Source organism: Macaca nemestrina, chromosome 2, assembly GCF_043159975.1.
Source record: "Macaca nemestrina isolate mMacNem1 chromosome 2, mMacNem.hap1, whole genome shotgun sequence".
Taxonomy (NCBI): domain Eukaryota; kingdom Metazoa; phylum Chordata; class Mammalia; order Primates; family Cercopithecidae; genus Macaca; species Macaca nemestrina.
Genome location: NC_092126.1, coordinates 80,104,630 through 80,128,057, shown reverse-complemented (window position 1 = coordinate 80,128,057; position 23,428 = coordinate 80,104,630). Strand labels below are relative to the sequence as shown.

Genomic DNA, 23,428 nt, shown 5'->3' with positions numbered 1-23,428 from the left:
ATGCTTCTTAAAGTTCCCCAGGTGGTTTTAATGTACAGGTGTAAACTATAGACAATGGACTCCTTGAGAGCAGGATTTTGCCAGTGAAGTTCCATTGCCATTATGGAGCCTGGATGTTATGCAAGTGGCTGTAGAATGAATGAATGAATGCATGCATGCATGATGGCCAGTCCTGAATATACATTTGATAAACTTCAACCCGTTTGATTATGAAAATGCAGCATTTAAATTTAACATATTATTAATACATTTACATTTATACAATGGTAATGAATACCCAAACAGAAAAAGAAATGCTTTAAGCTTTCTTTTTTTTTTTTTTTTTTTTTTTGAGACGTAGTCTCGCTCTGTCGCTCAGGCTGGAGTGCAGTGGCCGGATCTCAGCTCACTGCAAGCTCTGCCTCCCTGGTTTACGCCATTCTCCTGCCTCAGCCTCCCGAGTAGCTGGGACTACAGGCGCCCGCCACCTGGCCCGGCTAGTTTTTTGTATTTTTTAGTAGAGACGGGGTTTCACCGTGTTAGCCAGGATGGTCTCGATCTCCTGACCTAGTGATCCGCCCATCTCGGCCTCCCAAAGTGCTGGGTAAAATCTACATATTGCTTTAGACAACTTCCTAGCTATGCATTTATGTGCTTATTATTTTTCTTTCATTATTTTGGTTTTCAAAGTCATATTAGCTAGGTGGTTTTAACCTATGAATCTCTTAAATATCTTGAACTGAAATTAGCAGTCCACTTGCCACCATAAAATTTCTCATTTTTGAACTGCTGTATATAATCCTTTCCCTTCCAGCATTTGTCTTGTTGCCTTTCTCTCAAAGTGTGCATGTAGATTTATATTTAACCTGTGCTTGTTTGTTTTAGTGACCTATCAGTAATTGCGTTTAGCTATAAAAATATACACAGTAGTTTGGGAAAAAAGAAAGCAAAGGACTAATGGCATTAAAAGCATAGTTCTAGTAATTCGTTGAAATTAACATTTTCCATAATGGCTGATAGAGCTTCTTTTCTGAATGCTAAATGAAAGCTGCTATATTGTGAAATGTTTCTTTTCATATAGTAAATAGTGTCAGAGCACCATGACTAGTAAAATCAGCTTTCTCATCTAAATGGGAAAGGTTCGTAAGTTTATTTTCAGAATTTGATTTTGGAATGGCCTCTAGATACTAAAGCTGAATGGTGAGTAAGGAAAGCAGATTCCTATCTCCTCTGATAAAGAGGATCACGACTTCATTACCTCAGGTCTAGTCGAAATTGAAATGTTATCGGCTTAACAGAAAGAAAGTCCATTACAAAAATGTCTCTGACTATTGGGCGATCTTCGGACTAGAAATGCACAGGCTGGATGTCTTTATTGAAATATAAATGGTTGATTCTGAGACTATATTTAATTGCTTTAAAATGTAATTTTCTCTTAGGTAATCAGCTCTGATACAGGGTCTACTGTTTCCTTCTGGATGATAGACACTGGGCAGAAAATCAAACAGTTTACTGGTTGCCATGGCAACGCAGAAATCAGCACCATGGCCCTTGATGCAAATGAGACTCGGCTTTTGACTGGCAGCACAGATGGAACTGTAAAGGTGCGAACACAATGATGCTTTTCTATCCAGATATGAGGAGATTAAAATACTATGCCAGAAGACATGGCTATAGATATTCTCATTTTTGCCTTTTTGGCATTGCAAGAAGAGAAATGAGACATGATAAGAGTGAGAAAATTCCAACCATCTAATAACAAAACTGCTAGGAAAATAAACCTCTGTGGAAAAATGAATAAATAATTTTTCTGAATAAATTATTTAGAATGAAAATATAACTTGGCTTACTAATTTCAGAAAGCCCCTTTTTTATTGTAGTGAATAGGGGACTACTTTGGGGAATACGACGCCTGGATAATTTCATGTGCTTCGGCTAATGTCTGTAGTTTTCCCTTTTTAAAGTTGATTAAATGAGAAATCAAGACTACTTAAGTAAACTTTAAAAAATGTCATAGATGCAAATTTTTCAAGAAATAAATATTTAAAAGTAAACTATTTTGTAATTTTAATTTTTGTTACGTGAAATTCAAATAGTAGAAAGAATAATCATAATCTTATCCATTCTAAACTAACATGATTTGATGCTTCTAAGTTTCTTATTCTATATTTATCATTTGTTTCTTCTGGGAGGAAGGTGCTAATTTCTTTTGCAAAATTATCAACTTTTCATGAAAAACTAGTTACTTGATATCTGAAGTCATGCCCACCAGTGAATCTTCTCTGCTCCCCTCAGCCCCAAGAGTAACGAGTCTTTGATTGGAAATGGCTTGTGCCACTATGAGACAATAGAAGGTAATTTCCTGAATAAGCTTTGAATGTTTCTCAAACCTGCTAAAACTGGGCATTAGACTACCTTCCATGGTGTAGTGTATGATGCACTCAGTTAAGCTGTAGGGGAGGGTGATGGAAAGCTATCTAGATATGTAGGTAGAACATCCTAGAAGTTTAAGTATTCAATGGGATTACAGGCTGGCAATTATTAGTGTGAGGAAAGTGCTATGGGGCGTTGAAAAGGGAATCTCTGGAAATTAGTAGAAGTTGGCCTATGAGAAGGTTAATGGAATGAGGTATGGACTGGAGATTTGGGTTTAAGTAAAGTAATCTAGTTTACAGGAGAGCTGATAAGATGTGTGAAGGTACCGGGACAACCATAATCCCAATAATTGAGGTGAAATAAAAGAGAAATAACTGGAATTGGAGTATTAGACAGTGGTTCAGGCAAATAGGAAAAGCCAGTATCTCACTTACCAGTCCTGGGGTGTGAGAATGAATTGAACATTGGAGTGAATGGATTAGGTTCTATTTAACTCTATCTCGGAAAGTAACTGGGTATAGAATCTAGGGTAAGGCTTACCTTGTAGATGTTGCTAAAATAATCCCAACTAAGGGACTTAGTAGGACCAGGGGACATTCAGATCTTTGCAATACCTACTTGTGGAAATTATTTAAGGTGGACTTGGTAAGAGCTATGTGTAGAGGAAAACATAGTGACATGGATGAGGAGTATGTGTGTGCCTCAAGTCTCAGCTGAAGCTTTGACATCTTAGAAGTTAATGTGAATTTAGTAGTATAATAACTGCTTCTGAAGGTGCATTTATCTTTATCACAAGAGCACAACAGAATTCTGAAGTCTGGCAACTTCTGTGTAGGACACATAAATCAGGTTCGAGTTGCTATGGCCGTATTCTATGAAGAAACAAGAATGAATGACATTTTCCAATCTAATTTATAATTTAGAATCCAAATTCAGTACCTATGTAATCAAAGACTTAAAATTATTAACTTATTCATCATGGCTTTGAACGGTCTCTTTTTAAATTAATTAATGTTTTGAATAATTAATGTGTGCATATAATAAAATTTTTGAAATATAAAATAGATGTATAGTGAAAATATATCATCGCTGTTTCCAGCTCCTTCTCTGAGGCTACCACTGTTACTGTTTTCTTGTGCATCCTTCTGGCCATAAGCACCATTTGTTTGTTTATTTTCATTCAGTCATTCTTGTTTGTTTGTTTTTAGAGACAGGGTCTCACTATGTTTCCTGGGTAAGTCTCAAACCCCTGGGTTCAAGTGATCCTAGTGTCTCAGCCTCCTCCTGAGTAGCTGGGATTACAATCACGTGCCGCTGTGGCTGGCCATTTGTTTCTTGATGGCAGCCTACTATACATGCTGTTCTGCATTTGCATTTTTCTGTCTTGGATATTGACTCATATAAATGGATACAATAATAATAATGTTAGCTAATATTTATTCCATGCTTACTATGAACCAGGCACTATTCTAAGGACTTCACACACCCATATACGTATATCTACAAGGTTGGTACTCTTATCATCTTGATTTTACAAACGAGGAAACTGAAGCCCAAAGAGTTAAGGCAACTTGCTCAAGCTTCCATAGGTGGTTGAGTTTTGGCAGAGTCTAGGAAAATGAAAAATGGAAATGACTCATTCTTCTTTACGGCTACATTATATGCTACTGCATAGACAGTCCTTATTCTGATTGTGCTATTTTCTTACTAGTGAGCAATTACATTGATTCAAATCTTTTGCTTTTTAACAATGCTGCAAGAATAGGCTTGAAAATATGTCATTTTACATATATGAATGTATCTGTGAATGATTTTCTAGAAGCTGAACTTTTAAGCCAAAATTTAAGCCAATTTTTAATCATCTGTGGCATGATTTTCTAGAAGCTAAATTTTTAAAGGGTATAGGCCTTTTAGTAATTATTATTATTTTTTGAGACAGAGTCTTGCTCTGTTGCCCAGGCTGGAGTGCAGTGGGACGATCCTGGCTCACTGCAACTGCTGCCTCTCAGGTTCAAGTGATTCTCCTCTCTTAGCCTCTTGAGTAGCTGAGATTACAGGTGTGCACCACCATGCCCAGCTATTTTTTTTTTTTTTGAGATGGAGTCTCACTCTGTCGCTCAGGCTGGAGTGCAGTGGCACAATCTTAGCTCACTGCAACCTCTGCCTTCTGGGTTCAAGCTATTCTCTTGCCTCAGCCTCTTGAGTAGCTGGGACTACAGGCGCATGCCACCATGCCTGGCAAATTTTTGTTTTTTTAATAGATAAGGGGTTTCACCATATTGGCCAGGCTGGTCTCAAACTCCTGACCTTGTGATCCACCCACCTCAGCCTCCCAAAGTGTTGAGATTACAGGTGTGAGCCACTGTGCCTGGTCCCACCTAATTTTTGTAATTTTAATGGAGACAGGGTTTCACCATGTTGGCCAGGCTGATCTCAAACTCCTGACCTCAGGTGATCCGCCTGCCTCAGCCTCCCAAAGTGCTGTGATTACAGGCATGAGCCACGGTGCCTGGCCTGCATTTTAATTTCGATAGTGCCAATGTGACCTCTGTGCATGATGTGCCAACAAGGTTTCATAGTAGAGCTTAGTTTAAACTGCTACTAATCTAATGAGGCTCTCCTTAAAGTATGCCTATTGGGCTTCAGTTTTCACTCCACTGCCTCAGCAGGTAAACCGGAACCGCTTGTGTCCTCTTGAGGACTGTGTCTAGCACCCACTATCAACAGGAGGTTTTATTGGTAGAGGATGAGAAATCTAATAAATGATGACTGTTTCAGGTTCTGTATCAGCTGTTTAATCCTCCAAGCATCCCTGAAGAGTAAAGTTCCTGTGTCACAGATGAGGAAGCAGAAGTTTAGACATAGTGAAAACTTCAGGATGTCAACAGATTCCACAATGGTTTTCTTCATGATTTTGTATTGTGTCTCCATTTAGAATACATATTAACTTACAGTATTTGAAGAACTATTATTGGAATAGATTGATAGAGTTACAAGTAGAGTCTAAAATATGTACAGTCATGAACTGTCGAACAACATTTCAGTTAAGAACAGACTGCATATATGATGGTGGTCCCTTAAGATTATAATACCATATTTCTACTGTACCTTTTCTGTGTTTAGATACACAAATACTTACCATTGTGTACAATCGTTGATAGTATTCAGTACAGTAATACTTACCATTGTGTTACAATTGTTGACAGTATTCAGTACAGTAACATGCTGTACAGCTTTTTAGCCTAGGAGCAATAGACTATACCATGTAGTCTGGGTGTGTAGTAGATTGTACCATTTAGGTTTGCATAAGTACACTGTATGATATTGGCACAATGATAAAATCACCCAATGATGCATTTCTCAGAATGTATCCTGTTATTAAGTGATGCATAACTTTATATAGGAAAAAAAGTCAGTTTCTCCTACCATCACACTGAATACAATACACACCTCTGGTCACCAATATATGTGTAGGGATTTTTCCCATACACCAATTCTGTGGTAGATTTTCCAGAGGACGCCAGTTGGGTGTCCTCCAATTCAATTCTATTCTGACACTAGCTACTTGGAGATAGAGTCAGATCCTATAGGTTGAGGGCTCAGTCCCATAAGTCTGCTTCTTTCTTTAGATGCCAGTCACAAGCATAGGTTGTAACTTGTGATTCTGACTGATGGGCTGTAAATCAGCATTCTTGTGGCCCTCTCCTTGGATCCGATTAATTTGCTAGAGTGACTTACAGAACTCGGGGAAACACTTGACTTACATGTATTCATTAATTATAAATGATATTACAAAGGATACAGATGAACAGACAGATGGAAGAGATGCATAATGCAAGGCATGTGGACACAGCTCTTCCATACTGGGCTTTTCACCCACCAGCAACCTCCACATATGTTCAGCTGTCTAGAATCTCTTCAACTCCCATACTTTTGGGTTTTTATGGAGGCTTCATTACACAGGCATGATTGATTCCATCACTGACCACTGGAGATGAACTCAACTTTAAACTCCTCTCTGCTCCCTAGGGGTTTTGGGGTTGGGCTTGGTGTTTCTTGAGACCGGCCCCCACTCTGAAGCTATTTAGGGGATCCCCAGCCTGGAGTCATATCATTAGCATACTAAATACTATCTTATCATTAGAGAAAGAGTCTGAGGGCTTTAAAAGTTATTGTGCTGAGAAATGGGGATGAAGACCAAGTAGATATTTCACAATATTACTAGAGTAATATAGTGGCAAAATTCAATGATGAGTTGATTTTCTTTAATGATTACATATCCTAAATGAATTAATCCTAGTTCAGAATATAAACACAAAAGTTTACCTTCCTGTCTCAAAGGTGGTTTTAATTTTTCTCTTAAAGATATGGGACTTCAATGGATATTGTCACCATACACTGAATGTTGGGCAAGATGGAGCTGTGGATATTTCACAAATCCTCATTCTTAAGAAGACAATACTGGTTACAGGCTGGGAGAGGTATGATTATGCTTCATGGAAAACTATAGGAAGGTAAAAAGGAGAATGTTTTATTTTAATCAAAATCTAAAAGAAGAAAGAACATAAAAATCTTGGTTGACTGTGTGTCATTAAAACTTGCTGGTGACCTAGGTGAGTGATACCCTAGTTGGAATTGACTGAATGCTTAGTGAATAAAATATTAGAAGATTGCATAGCTTGGGTGGCTTTGAGAATTGTTAGAAGGTTTTCTTCTGGCTTTGGAAATTTCTTCTGGCTTTGGAAATTTTTCTTTCTTTAACCATTTCAGGTGGGGATGTATTACCACTTCCTAGGTTCCAAAAGTTTCCCAAATTTTATGGTCAATAAATTCTTAACTTGTAAATTACATTCCTTCAACTGTAAAGGAAACTCATTACTTCTTTTCTCATGACTTATTTTCAGTTGCAACACAAGAAGGAAATAGCCAACTGAGTCCTGTGATAGCTCCTCCTTTCTATCAGTGCAGAAAAGGGCTTTTCAAAAGGCACTTACTCTTCTCGAGGAGCATTACATCCATTTCATTACAAGGAAAATTACTTCTGTTTCCTTTTCTTTCTGACAGAACTAAGGATCATAAACAGTTCTGTGGCACTGTATAAGCAGTAGGAAAATTAAAGTGTGATATGTTTTGAAAATATATTGTCCATTAATTCATCAGTTTAGAAAATATTGCTCTAATAGGTAATCATCCAATGTTATTCACTATAGAATTATGACCTTAATGCTTTGAAGCTAGGATTACATCAGACTTTATACCTAGAAAACCAGCAGTATATATATATGGGGATTTTTATCAATCACAGGGAAGAGTTTTTTCTAATGCAAATGTGCAAATACAGACCAGCAAACATAGTGCCACACGCTACCTTATTTTTAGGAGTAATTTGACAATAAGAAAGTAAGTATAGCCAGATTATTCTACTTGATATTAAGAACTAATTCAATCATCCTCATCCATGAAGGACAAGACTTCTTCACATCTCGGAAAGGATTCATGATCCATTATCAACCCACAACCACTCCACAGTCTATGATCTAATGATCTCTATAATTAGAAAATAGCAGTGAATAAGTTTAGCTCTCTACCATGTGTGATGTCCAGCTGATTCAATTTAAGTTTTAAACATAACAAAAAGGAATTTTAAAAAATAATCAAGTCAAAACTTGGCAATGCCATTTCCTTAATTTATTTTTAGATATCCATAGTTAGGAATTAGCATCAACTGTAAGTTTTTTTGATTGCTTACAAGGGAAAATTGGAAAGATTAGATGTAGAGTCACCTAAAAGTGGTTTAAAGGAACATCTATTATTCTATCTATGTTGGTGGGTGGTCACTTTCTATAATTTGTGGAAGAAGCTTTGGAAAAACTGGGATGAGAGTAGGAAAAATTACCACTTTTTCCATCTTCTTTCATCTTTTCCATTATCCTCAAGGTTGTCAGGACTTGGATACCTTAGTTGAAATTGAAAATTGAATTAATACATTCTGTTATATTATTTCACTTTTATATTGGTGAATTTAAAAATTATATATTCTAAGTCAGAGGCTTTATGTTAAGATAGATTTTACAGGATCTAAGACAGGATTCTTTTTACCAGGAGGCATGTAACAAAAGAGGCAACAGGGCAGGAACTGTTCAGTTGTAGTTAGAGGAGGATGGACCATTAAGCCAACTCCTTAATAGTTTAGTGATTAGAGAAGAAATAACTAGAAGATTGACAGCCGTCTTATTAAGCTTTCTTCAATGCATTGTTTTAGAGTCTATTAGGTTAAGTTGTAACTTTTACTTCAGATTTTATTCAAATTCAGAGATTGGTTCAAGAATTATGTGCAGGATGGAATGGTAATTACATTTTTGAGTAAAGTACTTAAATAAGCCATCCGATTTATTTTATTTACAGTGCTGTGTAGCATTAGCCACTTTATACACGTTGGCTAATTTAATCCTTAGCATCATCTTGGAAGGTAGGCAATATTTTATAGATACCTCAAATGTCTGTCTTCAGGTCTTATCTCTCTAAGCTCAGTTACCCATTTGCTTGCTGTATGTGTCTGACTGCAATCTCAAATTCAACATGTTCTCAACTGAAATAATTATTTATCTCCTTTCCAAAACTTGCTATTTCTCTTTTATTTGGAACTTCAATTAATTGCCAGAGACCAAGACATCCACTCTGCTTCTCTCTCTTTGCACACAACAAAGAAATCACTAAGTCATATCTATTTTATGCCCTAAATATTTCTTAAACCTGCTCCTATAAATTGTACTATGGTATTAGTATAATTCGAGCATAATTTCCACTTTGATGAATGCCACAGCCTTCTAACTTGTCCTTTGTCCTCCTAATGCCTACCTCTCACTTCTTAAATAGATTCTGCTCGCTTTAGCTACAGTGATTTCTTTCTCCAATGAATTCTATGTTATGTCCTTGCTTAAAACCTTTCAGAGTGTCTACAAAATAAATCTAAGCTCCCTCTGACCTGGATCTATTCTTTTATTTTCTAGTTTCATTTTCTCCCATTTTCTGTATATTCTAAACTCTATCAAATAGCAGCTTCCTTAGGGTGTTCGCATACAAACCATACTGTTTTACACCCTTATGCCTTTATTCTCTCATCTAGAAATCCCTCTCAAACTTTGCTCATTTGGCTAACATTTATTCCTATTTGAAGACTCGTTCAGATATCTTCTCCACCAGGACATTTCTCTTAACTCTCAGTATAGAAGACAAAATGTCCCCATTTTGTCTTTGTGCTCTCTAGTTTCTTGTATTTTCTTTAATAGGGATATTTGTGTATGTGTGCATTCCTGGAGCTTACTAGAAACTTGGTGATATTCGTTGAGTGACTTAATAAATGTTAGTTGAATAGACAGGGAAACTAGGGATTAGAGAGATTAATTACTCACAATCACATTCCTAGTGAGAGGCAAGCAGCATAGATATTAAAATCTATTATATTCTCTCTTCACAATGAATCAGAAGTCTAAGTATTAGCAACCCCTTTTTACAAGGAAGGCTACCGAGGCTTGAAGAGGTTGGGTAGCTCAGCCAAGGTGACAAACTTAGTAGGTCGCTGAGTTAGAATTCTGTGCCAAAGTCAGTACTCTTTCTACCACTCCTGGGTAGCACTGATTGCAAATGGAGTCATCACACCATGAGACAGCAATTATATATTTTAAAATAAATGATTAATTGAGCATTTTTTCATTTTAATTGAAGCTAATGAATCAGTACATATGAAGAAACACACACACAAAAAACACATGTTAGCAACTTAACAACAACTCAGATATATAGCTTGCTCTCTTTTTTCCCTTTCCTTCCCATATATATTTTTAAATTGCACTAGGTTGAAAGCCCTGAGTTAGAAACTACAGAAGGCTGAATGTAAAGAATCACGATTCCTGTTTCAAACGCATCCACTTTTTTATGGATGGCAGGTCAATACATACAAGGCAGGATATGGTAAATATGAATGTTTGGGCCTAAGCAAAATGAACTAGAGAGCACATGTTAGCTATTTAGGAATACAGTCATTCATATCTAGAGAATTTTTCTGTCAGTAAAAAGAAGTCCCAAATTTAGAACCGTAGAAATGTGTTTCTCATTATTTTAAGCAAAATATACTTAGAACTAAGTTGTGAGTTGGCGTAGAGTCAATTCAAAAATACCTGGTTGAATCTGTGGCCATATTTATGTTGCTAAAATTAAATGGCTAGATTATCAGTTAAGTTTGCGTTTGTTCAAAGTAGGCATATAATATGTATAGTTCTAGTAAAATTAAATAAATACTCTTAAGAATTTAAGATTTTATCCTGCCTCCAAAATCTATGATTTTATAATATATTTAAAGCTCTCTAAAAAAAAAAAATACCTCTTAGTTCCCCCCATTTTAATTTTCTCTTTTCTGTAAAGGAGAAATCTCTGTAGTTTTCCCTCCAACTTTATCCAGGTATAATTGACAAATAAAAATTGTATATGTTTACAGCACACAGGTAATGTCTTGATACTTGTATACATTTTGAAATCATTAAATCAAGCTAACGTATCTGTCACCTTATATATTTATTGCTTTCTTTTGTGAGAAATTTGTTTATGAAGATTTTATCTCCTTAAAAGTCTAGACATACATACTAAAAAGAGAATCTTTCATATAATTTTCAATGATTCTGAAAATTTTATTTATACTAGCATCCTTCACAGAGCACTGTAGAAAGTAGGAACTCAATAAATAGCTATTGATATAATTTGATTTTTAAAAGTATTTTTAAGTGAAACGAGACTAAAGATTTGAGGTTACTCAAAAATAAAACTTATATATCACAAGATATTACATTCTTAATAATTGCCTTACTAAGAAACTATAACTCTATATGACTCAATTGGTTTCCATTATTAGGATAAGAATCAGCATGGAATATTCCAAAGTTGTAATTTATTTTAGAATAACCATATTGGAGGGAAAGAGGGGGCAGGTATTTTTGAAATTCACAAATAATTCTTACATATAATTTATACTTATTCTAGTATTCAAAATTTGACTTTACAAATTTTAGGAAAATTGGAAAATGACTAAAAATAAGCTGATTTATATCAAATGAATTCTCTGCCTTTGAGATACCCTTTTTAAGTCTAAAAAGCAATGAATTGAAAAACAGGCATTAAAAAGACATGACAATAGGACTAACAACAATTAACTTCTGAGGGAACAAGTAGTTAATTGAATTTTTGTGTTCTCTCCATGACAATTTTTACATGATAAGTTTGGGTTAAAAAGTTATTTGCCTAGCTCATTCATCCTAGAAAAAAGATGGTTTTAAACATTTTTCTTTTTGTATTTTTTTTTTTTTTTTTTGCACTTGACAGGTAAACTAATTTTGTTCTCACAGACTTGGTCGTCATATCAAAATTCGAAATTAGAGACGTGATTCATTTTCACAAGATGATACAATCATTCAGTAGCAGTACTTGTGATACTCTCAGGGTGGCAAATGTGGAGTGTGTACTGGAACTAGTAAACTCCTTCAATGCCAGAAAAAGAAGTCTCTCAGACTCCTAAAATGGCCTTAAAATTGGCTCATTCTGAACTTTAATTTTACTTGGCAAAAGTATAAACTTAAAAACCGTTATCTTTGAAACAGAAAAAGTAAGAGCTGCAGTGTAGATTCTTAAATTATTTTAAGGACAACTGTCATTTCAAATGAAAGTTTCAGGTTCGGTTTCAAGGGGAAAGTGGTAGCTAACTAGTTTTTCAACATTTTGACACACAAGGTCAAATATCAGAAAGACTATTTTTTATGGATTTTGTGCTTTTGGGTGTTATTCTCTGACTATACCTAGTATGTCAATTTGATATGAATATCTTGGCAAAAAGACATTAGACATTGAATTTTGCTTGAGAGATAATGCAAAATATGTAAGATTGACCTTCTATCTCCCATTGCCACCTCACTGTCTCCCTCCTCAAAGGGTAATCTCTTCAACCAAATTTACCAGGAGGAAAAGGGAAAATCAAAAATACATACACATAAAGCTACTATGAGATTAAACTGCAATTTCAGAACTTCAAGTTACCTTGTGTTACCTTATCTTGTGAAGCCTTATTAATAATATTAAAATAATATAGCTATTAATATTACATTTATTTATTTATTTGTTTGTTTTTTATTTTTATTTCAATAGTTTTACAGGAACAGGTGGTGTTTGGTTGCATGGAAAATTTATTCAGTGGTGATTTCTGAGATTTTGGCGTACCCATCACCCAAGCAGTGTTCACTGTTTCCAGTGTGCAGTCTTTTATTCCTCACTCCCCTTCCCCCCTTCCCCGCAAGTACCCAAAGTCCATTATATCGTTCTTATGCTCTTGCATCCTGATAGCTTACCTTCCACTTATAAGTGAGAACATACAATGTTTGATTTTTGCATTCCTGAGTTACTTCACTTAGAATAATGGTCTCTAACTCCATCCTGGTTGCTATGAATGTCATTATTTCAGTAGTATTCCAGGGTGAATATATATATCCACATTTTCTTTATCCACCTATTGATTGATGGACATTTGGGCTGGTTCCATATTTTTGCAGTTGTTAATTGTGCTACTGTAAACATGCATGTGCATGTGTCTTTTTCATATAATGACTTCTTTTTGTCTGGGGAGATACCTGATAGTGAGGTTGCTGGATCAAATTGTAGATCTAGTTTTAGTTCTTTAAGAAGTCTTCATACTGTTTTCCATAGTGTAGTTCTAGTTTACGTTCCCACCAGCAGTTTAAAAGTGTTGCCTTTTCACCACGTCCATGCCAACATGTATTATATTTTGCTTTTTATTATGGCCATTCTTGCAGAAGTAAGGCGGTATCTCATTGCGGTTTTGATTTGCATTTGCCTGATAATTAGTGATGTTGAGCATTTTTTCATGTTCGTTGGCCATCTGTATATGTTCTTTTAAAAATTTTCTGTTTATGTCCTTTGCCTACATTTGGTGGGATTATTTGTAATTGTTGTTTTTTTTCTTGGTGATTTGTTTGAGTTCTTGCAGATTCTGGATATTAGTTCTTTGTTGAAAGCATAGTTTGCAAAGATTTTCTCCCACTCTATGGATTGTCTGTTTACTCTGCTGATAATGTCTTTTGTTGTGCAGAAGCATTTTAGTTTAATTGGGTCCCATCTATTTTTTGCTTTTGTTGCATTTGATTTTGGGTTCTTGGTTATCAACTCTTTGCCTAAGTCAATGTCTACACAAGTTTTTCCTATGTTCTTCTAGAATTTGTGTGGTTTCAGGTCTTAGATTTAGTCTTTGATCCATCTTGCCTTGGTTTTTCTGTAAGGTAAGAAAGAGGCAAGGATCCAGCTTCATTCTACATGTGGCTTGCCAATTATCCTAGCACCATTTGTTGAATAGGATGTCCTTTATCTACTTTATGCTTTTGTTTGCTTTGTCAAAGATCAGTTGACTTTAAGTATTTGGTTTTATTTCTGGGTTCTCTATTTTTGTCCCACTGGTCTATGGGCCTTTTTGTGCCTATGTCCCACCAGTCTATGTCCCACTGGTCTATGTACCATCCTGTTTTGGTAGCTATAGCCTTGTAGTATAGGTTGAAATCAAGTAACGTGATGCTTCCAGATTTGTTCTTTTTGTTTAGTCTTAATTTGTCTGTATGGACTACTTTTAGGTTCCATGTGAATTTTAGGATTGTTTATTCTAATTCTGTGAAGAACGATGATGGTATTTTGATGGGAATTGCTTGAATTTGTAGATTGCTTTTGGTAGTATGATCATTTTTGTAATATTGATTCTATTTGTCCATGAGCATGGGATGTGTTTCCATTTGTTTGTGTCAGGTATGATTTCTTTCAGCAGTGTTTTATAGTTTTCTTTGTAGAGATCTTTCACCTCCTTGGTCAGGTATATTTCTAAGTACTTTATTTACTTTATTTTTTTTGCAGTTGTTGTAAAAAGGGTTGAGCTCTTGATTTGATTCTCAGCTTGGTGGTTGTTGGTGTATAGCAGTGCTACCAATTTGTATACATTGATTTTGTATCCTGAAGCTTTACTGAATTCATTTATCTGATCTAGGAGCATTTGAAGGAGTCATTAGGGTTTTCTAGAGGAGTCATTAGGGTTCTCTAGGTATACAATCATATCATTGGCAAACAGCAACAGTTTGACTTCCTCTTTACTGATTTGGATGCCCTTTATTTCTTTCTCTTGTCTGATTGCTCTGGTAGATCTTCCAGTACTATGTTGAATAGACATGGTGAAAGAGGACATTTTTGTCTTGTTTCAGTTCTCAGGGTTAACGCTTTCAACTTTTCCCCATTCAATATAATGTTGGCTGTGGGTTTGCCATAGGTGGCTTTTATTACTTTGAAGTATGTTCCTTTGATGCAGGTTTTGCTGAGGATTTTAATCGTAAAGAGATGCTGGATTTTGTCAAATGTCTTTTCTGCATCTATTGAGATAATCGTGTGATATTTGTTTTAAATTCTGTTTATGTGATATATTACATTTATTAACTTGTGTATGTTAAACCATTTCTGCATCCCTGGTATGAAACTCACTTGATCATGTTGGATTATCTTTATGAAATGCTGTTGGATTTAGTTGGCAAGTATTTTGTTCAGGATTTTCGCATCTATGTTCATCGGGGTTATTGGTCTGTAGTTTCCTTTTTTTGTTATATCCTTTCCTGTTCTTGGTATCAGGGTGATACTGGCTTCATAGAATGATGTAGGGAGGATATCCTCTTTCTCTATCTTTTGGAATAGTTTCAGTAAGATTGGTACCAATTATTCTTTGAATATCTGATAGAATTCAGCTGTGAATTCATCCAGTCCTGGACTTTTTTTTTGTTGGCAACGTTTTTATTACTGTCTTAATCTCACTACTTGTTATTGGTCTGTTCAGAGTTTGTATTTCTTCCCAATTTAATCAAGGAGGGTTGTGTATTTCCAGAAATGTGTCCAAATCCTCTAGATTTTAAAATCAGTACATACAATAAGGAAAGACTGACACACTGATATTAGTAAGACACCACAGGAATAAAGGACATGCTACAGTTTCTGCAACTTGTCTTAATGCAAGTAAACTCCCAAACTGGGGCTCAGCCTGAGAGCATTCTTGGCTTTGCACAGGAAATAATTTGCGTCCAAATCCTCTAGATGTGTAAAGGTGTTCATAGTAACCTTGAATGATCTTTCATATTTCTGTGGTATCAGTTGTAATATCTCCCATTTCATTTGTAATTGAGCTTATATGGATCTTCTCTCTTCTTTTCTTGGTTAATCTCACTAATGGTCTACCAATTTTGTTTACCTTTTCAAAGAAACAGCTTTATGTTTCATTTATCTTTTGCATTTTTTTGTTGTTTCCTTTTCATTTATTTTTCTGTGATCTTTGTTATATTTTTTCTTCTGCTGGGTTTGGGTTTGATTTTTTCTTGTTTCTCTAGTTCCTTGATGTATGACCTCATATTGTCTATTTGTGTTCTTTCAGACTTTTTGGTATAGGTATTTATATGAACTTTCCTCTTAGCACCACTTTTGCTGTATCCCAGAGGTTTTAAAAATTTGTGTCACTATTATTGTTCAGTTCAAAGAATTTTTAAAGTTCCATCTTGATTTCATTGTTGACCCAAAGATCATTGAGGAGCAGATTACTTAATTTTCATGTATTTGTATAGTTTTCAGGGTTCCTTTTGGAGCTAATTTCCAATTTTATTCCACTGTAGTTTGAGAGGGTACTTGATATAATTTCAACTTTCTAAAATTTATTGATATAATTTCCATTTTATAAAATTTATTGAAACCTGTTTTGTCACCTATCATATGTTGTATCTTGGAGAATGTTCCATGTGCTGATGAAAAGGATGTATATTCTACAGTTGTTGGGTAGGATGCTCTGTAAATATCTGTTGAGCCCATTTGTTCTAGGGTATGGTTTAATCCGATATTTCTTTGTTGACTTTCTGTCTTGGACAACCTGTTTGTTAGTGTCAGTGCAGTATTGAAGTCCCCCACTGTTACTGTGTTGCCATCTATCTCATTTCTTATGTCTAGTAATAATTGTTTCATAAATTTGGGGGCTCTCATGTTGGATGCGTATGTATTTAGGATTGTGATATTTTCCTGTTGGATTGTTTTTCTAATCATTATATAATGTTCTTGTTTGTCTTTTCTAACTGTTGTTGCTTCAAAGTCTGTTTTGTCTGATATAAGAATAGCTACTCCTGCTTGCTTTTCATGTCCATTTGCATGGAATATCTTTTTCCACTCCTTTACCTTAAGTTTATGAGTCCTTATATGTTAGGTGAGTCTCTTGCAGATAGCAGATACTTGATTGGTGGATTTTCATCCATTCTGGCATTCTGTATCTTTTAAGCAGAGCATTTAGGCCATTTACATTCAATGGTTAGTATTGAGATGTGAGGTACTGTTTTATTCATTGAGCTAGTTTTTGCCTGAATACATTGTTTTTTTTCCCACTGTGTTATTGTTTCACAGGCTCTGTGAGATTTGTGCTTTAAGGAGGTTCTACTTTGGTGAATTTTGAGGTTTTGTTTCAAGATTTAGAACTCCTTCTAGCATTTCTTATAGTCCTGGCTTGGTAGTTGTTAACTCTCAGTATTTTTTTGTCTGAAAAAGACTTTCTCCTTCATTTATGAAGCTTAGTTTTGCTGGATACAAAATTCTTGGCTGGCAATTACTTTGTTTGAGGAGGCTAAAGATAGGACTCCAATCCCTTCTGGCTTGTAGGGTTTCTGCTGAGAAATCTACTGTTTATCTGACAGGTTTTCCTTTATAGATTAGCTCATGCTTTTGCTTCATAGGCCTCAAGATTCTTTCCTTTGTTTGACTTTAGATAACCTGATGATTATGTGCCTGGGCGGTGATCTTTTTGTGATGAATTTCCCAGGTGTTCTTTGAGCTTCTTGTATTTGAATGTCTAGATCTCTAGAAAGGTCATGAAAGTTTTCCTCAATTATTCCCTCTAAGCAGTTTTCTAAACTTTTAGATTTCTCTTCTTCCTCAGGACCACCAATTATTCTTAGGTTTGTCCATTTAACATAATCTCAAATTTTTTGGAGGCTTTGTTCATTTTTAAAAAATTATTTTTTGTTTTTCTGATTGGGTTGATTTGAAATCCTTGTCTTTGAGTTCTGAAGTTCTTTCTTCTACTTGTCTGATTCTATTGTTGAAACTTACCAGTGCATTTTGTATATCTTTAAGTGTGTCTTTCATTTTCAGAAGTTGTGATTGTTTTTTTCTTTATGGTATCTATTTCTCTGGAGCATTTTTTTCCATCCATATCCTGTATTTTTAAAAATTTCTTTTCATTGCTTTTCACTCTTTTCTGGTATATCCTGGAGTAGCTTAATAATCCACCTTCTGAATTGTTTATTTGATGATTCAGCGATTTCTTCTTGGTTTGGATTCATTGCTGGGGAGCTAGTGTGGTCTTTCGGGGGTGTTATAGAATCTTGTTTTGTCATATTACCAGAATTACTTTTCTGATTCCTTCTCATTCAGGTAGACTATTTCAGTGAAAAAATCTGGAATTCAAGGGCTGCTGTTCAGATTCTTTTGTTTCATGGCATGGGGCGATCCCTTGCTGTGGTGCACTGTCCCTTCCCCTAGGGATGGGGCTTCCTACAAGCCAGACTGGAGTGATTGTTGCTGCTCTTCTGGGTCTAGTCACCCAGTGGAACTACCAGCCTTTGGGCTGGTACTGGGGAGTGTCTGCAAAGAGTCCTCTGATGTGATCCATCTTTAGGTGTTTCAGCCATAGATTCCAGCACCTGCTCTGGTGGAGGTGTCAGGAGAGTGAAGTGAGAGTCCTTGTAGATATATTTAGTGTGCTGACTTTCTTGAATGCTCATTATGCTAACAGTGAAGTTGTCACATGGACAGACTCAGGACCGCTGGTTAGCCAGGATGTTACAGGCAGTGGGATTAGCTGTTGTTTTCTCCTCCCTTGGAGCAGGGTTGTTCTGTCATGAGTTGCTGTAATGTCCTGAGTTTGTTGGCCTCCAGCCAGGAGGTGGCGTTTTTGAGAAAGCACCAGTTTTTCACCTGTCTCATGGAATTTACAGGAGCCTGTTGCTTCATTCAAAGGATCTGATTATTTAAAATAGAATAATTCGTACATTGATTTGGCATATATTTATTAAATGCCTATCATGTGTAGGTATTATTCTAGATGCTGCTGTTGTAGAAGAAAAAAAACAAAGTCCTTGATCCTCTAGAACTTACTTTGTAATAGGAGAGATAGAACATAAGCAAATAAATATAGAACACAGTGTCATACAATGGTAAGTGTTATAAAAAATGAAATAGAGTAAGAGATGAGAGACTCAGAGAGTCTTCAGATAGGGTGGTCAGGGAAGGCTTGCCTGAGGAGGTGACATTTAAGCAGATAATTTTTTCTTCATTTATGTGACAGATATTTATTGAACACTCAATATGTATAGGTCACTATGCTTGCTACTGTAGGGTTACAGATTAAGACAAGATGCATGGTTTCTAGGAATTTATAATTTAGCCAAGGAGCTGAAACTATATAACATTGGATGTTGTAAGTTAAATGTGAATGATGTTAAGAGGTCAGAAGAGGAACTATTTCTTTTAATCCTAGTTATTAAGGAATTCTACCAGAATTAGATGGGCCTTAAAGAGTTGGTGTGTGGTTAGGTTCATGTGAGTCTGTGTGTAAAAAGAAATTCCTAAGGGCATGAAAAAGCATACCATGAATGAAAACAAAACAAAACAAAACAGAGAGAAATGTCAGAGGTACCTAGAGTAGACTAAGAATATTGTTTAGGTTGGACAAGAAGTTGTGCTTCAGAAACTTAGCTCCAGGCAGTTCAAAACAGCTACTGCAAGCAAAAAATAAATTTAAAACTTTGAATTCCTTTTTTGAAATTCAGGTGAACTTTGCATTCTCTTGCATTAATTCATCTATCTTTATTTTATTAGAAAATTATTCTTCCTCAAACTTTTTGAGTAAAATTAACACTTAAGGTATACCATATTTACCCTATGGCTTCCAGTGCGTCTGTCAAATATTTAATTGGACATTCACATATAACTGAAAAGCAAGGGTAGAAGAATAGAGAGAAATAATTCTGAAAACATAGATTAGATCTATGTATTATTGGGTCTTAAATAACAGATTTACACATTTGAATTTTATCATGTAGGAAATGAAAAACTAACAAATGTTTTCTAATGGGGCATTAGCCTTATCGTTTATCATGTTGTTTTCTCCATCCAGAGTGTTTTCATCTTGCAAATTCTACCCATATTTTATGGTCCAGTTCAAATATCAGTGTTCAACTCAGCCTTCTTTGATTTCTACGCCGGCCTTTCATGGCAGTTAATCAGTACTCTCTTAGCACTTACCACATTTTACCTTGAATTTAGTCATTTTATGCTGATGGCTCTGTACCCTGCATCACTATGAACTGTGACTTCCATGTGGCAAATAAGAAATTCTTACAGAATAAATGAAAATGCCCCAGAGTAGAATAATTAATCTAGTAGCCAGATGAAGAATGTGCCAGAGATGGGTAAACTAGAAGCAGTAAAATTAATCAGTAGGCTATTACAGCCATTCAACCATGAGGTAGTTAGCACAGAACCAGGAAGCTGTCATTGACTGTTTGAAGTAAAATAGTAAGAAATGAATATGTAACATATTGCAGAGATATAATATAAGTATTTAATTTGACTGGGGAAGAGAAAGACATCCAAAGAGGCTGGAATGTTAGTCTATTAACCATATTTGGGATTGCAGACAGAGGGCTGGTATGGAGGGAAGATGTCAAATTTGGATTTTTGACATGTTGAGATCTTTTGCTGATAGAAGCATTATATGGAACTGTCAACTGGCAAATGGAAGCTATTTCTGGCAAAGATTATGAATGAAGATAATTTAAGAGCCATTTGTATAGCAGTGACATTGGAACTCATGGAGATATATGAGATCTCTAAGCCAGTTTGAGTGGATAGACAGAAGTGGAGGAATGAAGATAAGGAATGTTCCATTGTGTATATATACCACATGTTAAAAAGGGTGAGAGAAAGAAGGGAATAGAAAATAAAGAGTGGGGAAAGAAAGATGAGGAGGCAGGAAGAGAAGCAGGCCACTGGAAACTCTGAGGCTGAGGAGTAACACTGGTAGGACAACTAGGAAACCTTTAGAGTGGTGGAAATAAAAGATCTCAAGAAGGTGAAGAGAGAATGATGGTGAAAGACCCCATAACTATGGTTGCAAATGCTCACTTGAGATCTAGATGGCTCTAGAAGAAACAAGAGGCTTAGCATAGGCTGCTGGCCAGAGCTCAGATCAGCAAGTGAAAACAGGGTGGTGTTAATGCCCCAAAAATGGAATCTTTACACTCCTCCCTTCCCCACCAGGCACAAGGCATTTCATTCTTTGCCCATCCTGTCCTATTCTCAAATTTATCAGCAGTGCCCCCAGATACTGACCTCTCTAATACTGTTCTTTCTGTTCAAAATGTATCTGTTCTATGTCCCACTTCTTTGGGGTGGCATTTTCTAAGTGTGTTCCACAAATTATAGTTCTTCAAGATGCTGTAGATTCCAAGTGAATGGATTCTGTGATCAGTTAAGTCTTGAAAATGCCACAAGGAGTGCTAAATGTCCTGAGAAATTTTGATGGAAAAAAAAACCTTATTGATTTTGTTTGAAGTACGAAACATTATTTGTTCATAGGCCTGCCCTCTGTTTTAATTGTTATTACTATAAAACTCAGTGATCTCATAATACCCATGTGGGGAAACTTTGCTTTAGGGTCATGGTGATGGATAATTAATCTGATAAATGGTTACATGGTTTGTTGTTAATGATTGTGAAAGGATAATTAACCTTCTATTGTCAAAAATTTATAATTTACCAGATAATTTAATGAGGTAATAAAAATGTTTAGTGTGGGAAACTCAGTATTATGGATGTCAATTTGGGATAAATTTTGGGCAGCATAGTCTTTTAGAAGTCTCTAATCACATCATTCAAGTGGATAGTGGTTACTCAATATCTACATCAATTTTAGATCCACAGCTAAATTCTATATCCTTTTTGCTAGGGCTATTACTGTGTTTCGACCCCAAAACTTCAATCAATTTTTCATCCAGCCTGAAGAATGGAAAGGAGGCATACAGCACCATCATGACATCTTATGTGCTGCGTTTTTACCTCCACAAACTGTTGTTACAGGTAAATTGAACTTTCACTTGACAATCATTGGTGAAGTTTGGTTTGTTTTGGTTTGTCTTGGCTCACTCACTTTTTAAAAAGCCTTTTTTCAGTTGTTATATATATATGTATTTTGAGATGGGGTGTCTACCTATTGCCCAGGCTAGAGTGCAGTGGCCAGATCTCAGCTGATTGCAATCTCCGTCTGCCAGGCTCAAGTGATCCTCTCACCTCAGCCTCTTGAGTAGCTGGGACCATAGGCGCGCCCCACCATGCCTGGCCAATTTTTTGTATTTTTAGTAGAGATGGGTTTTTACTGTGTTGTCCAGGCTGATCTCAAACTCCTAAGCTCAAGCAATTCACCTGCATCAGCCTCCCAAAGTGCTGGGATTACCGGCGTGAGCCACTGTGCCCGGCCATATATTTCTTTTTAACTTATGATTGACACATAACATTAATAATTGTACATATTTGTGAGGCACAACATGATGTTTCAATACATGTATAAATTGTGCAATGATCAAATCATGGTAATTAGTGTATTAATAACCTTACACATATATCATATCTTAGTGATGAGAACATTAAAAAGTCTTTTTTCTAGCTCTTTTGAAGTATACAATACATTATTGTCAACTCTAGTCATCCTACTATGCAATAGACCACCAGAACTCATTCCTCCCGTCTAACTGTAACTTTTTACCTGTTGACCAATCTCTCACCATCACCTGCTCCCTTCTCCCCTCCCCATCCTCTGGTATCCACTATTCTACCCTCTACTTTTATGAGAATAACTTTTTAGATTCCACAACTGAGTGATACCATGTGATATTTGTCTTTATATGCCTGGCTTATTTCACCTAACATAATGTCCACCAGGTTCATTCGCGTTGCTGCGAATGGCAAGATTTTATTCTTTTTATGACTGAATACTATTCCATTGTGTATATATAGCACATTTTCCTTATTCATTTATTCATTGATGGACATTTAGGTTGATTTTATATCATGACTATTGTGAATAATGCTGCAATAAACGTAAGGGTGCAGATATATCTTCCACATGCTGATTTCATTTCCTTACCCAGTAGTGGAATTTCTGGATCATATGGTAGTTCTATTTTCAATTCCTCCATATTGTTTTCCATAAAGGCTATACTAATTTACATTCCCACCAGCCATATGTAAGTGTTCCCTCTGCCCGATATCTTTGCCAATACTTTTATCTTTTGATTTTTTGACAGGATCCATTCTGACTGGAGTGAAGTGATGTCTTGCTCAGGTTGTTTTGATTTGTATTTCCCTGATAACCAGAGATGTTGGACTTTTTTTTTGTATGTCTGTTGGCCATTTGTTATGTCTTCTTTTGAGAAATGTTTATTCAGGTCTTTTGTCCATTTTTAAATCAGGTTTTCTTTGTTACAGAGTTGTTTGATTTTCTTATATATTTTGGATACTAGCCACTTATACTATCAGATGTACAGTTTGCAGCTATCTTCTCCCATTTTGTAGGTTGTCTCTCTGCTTTGTTGATTGTTTCCTTTGAACATGAATAGATTTTTGAAGAAGCAGCGCTTGCTCTTCTTAGTCCTTATTTCTAGGGAAATATATTAGTAGTTCTGATCATCAGCTCCTATGCCTGGCTGTCTGATTTCCCATCATGGTTCTACCAATTGCCACAACTTGATAATGAGCAAGTTATTTAAACTCTAAATCGTAATTTTGTCTGGAAGATAATAATATATCTATATTTTGGTTTATAGTTCAGATTATCTGTGCAAGAGTTTAACACAGTTCTCAGCACACAATAAGCTCATCCATAAATATTAGCTTTTATTTGTATTGTCCATTT

The 23,428-nt window shown here is 35.7% G+C and overlaps 1 protein-coding gene across 5 annotated transcripts in view; it reads left to right on the top strand.

Moving 5' to 3' along the window:
* The window catches only part of LOC105466139 (WD repeat domain 49), a 189,786-nt gene that overhangs the window by 101,596 nt on the left and 64,762 nt on the right, over positions 1-23,428 (top strand). For all 5 annotated transcript variants that reach the window (XR_011619876.1, XM_071091202.1, XM_071091203.1 and 2 more), the window contains exons 9-11: positions 1,419-1,583; positions 6,721-6,836; positions 21,467-21,597. Coding sequence is in view for 4 of the 5 variants with exons in the window: in XM_071091202.1 (XP_070947303.1) it covers positions 1,419-1,583; positions 6,721-6,836; positions 21,467-21,597 (412 nt within the window). In the remaining variant the exon portion in view is untranslated. The remainder of the gene's footprint in view (positions 1-1,418; positions 1,584-6,720; positions 6,837-21,466; positions 21,598-23,428) is intronic.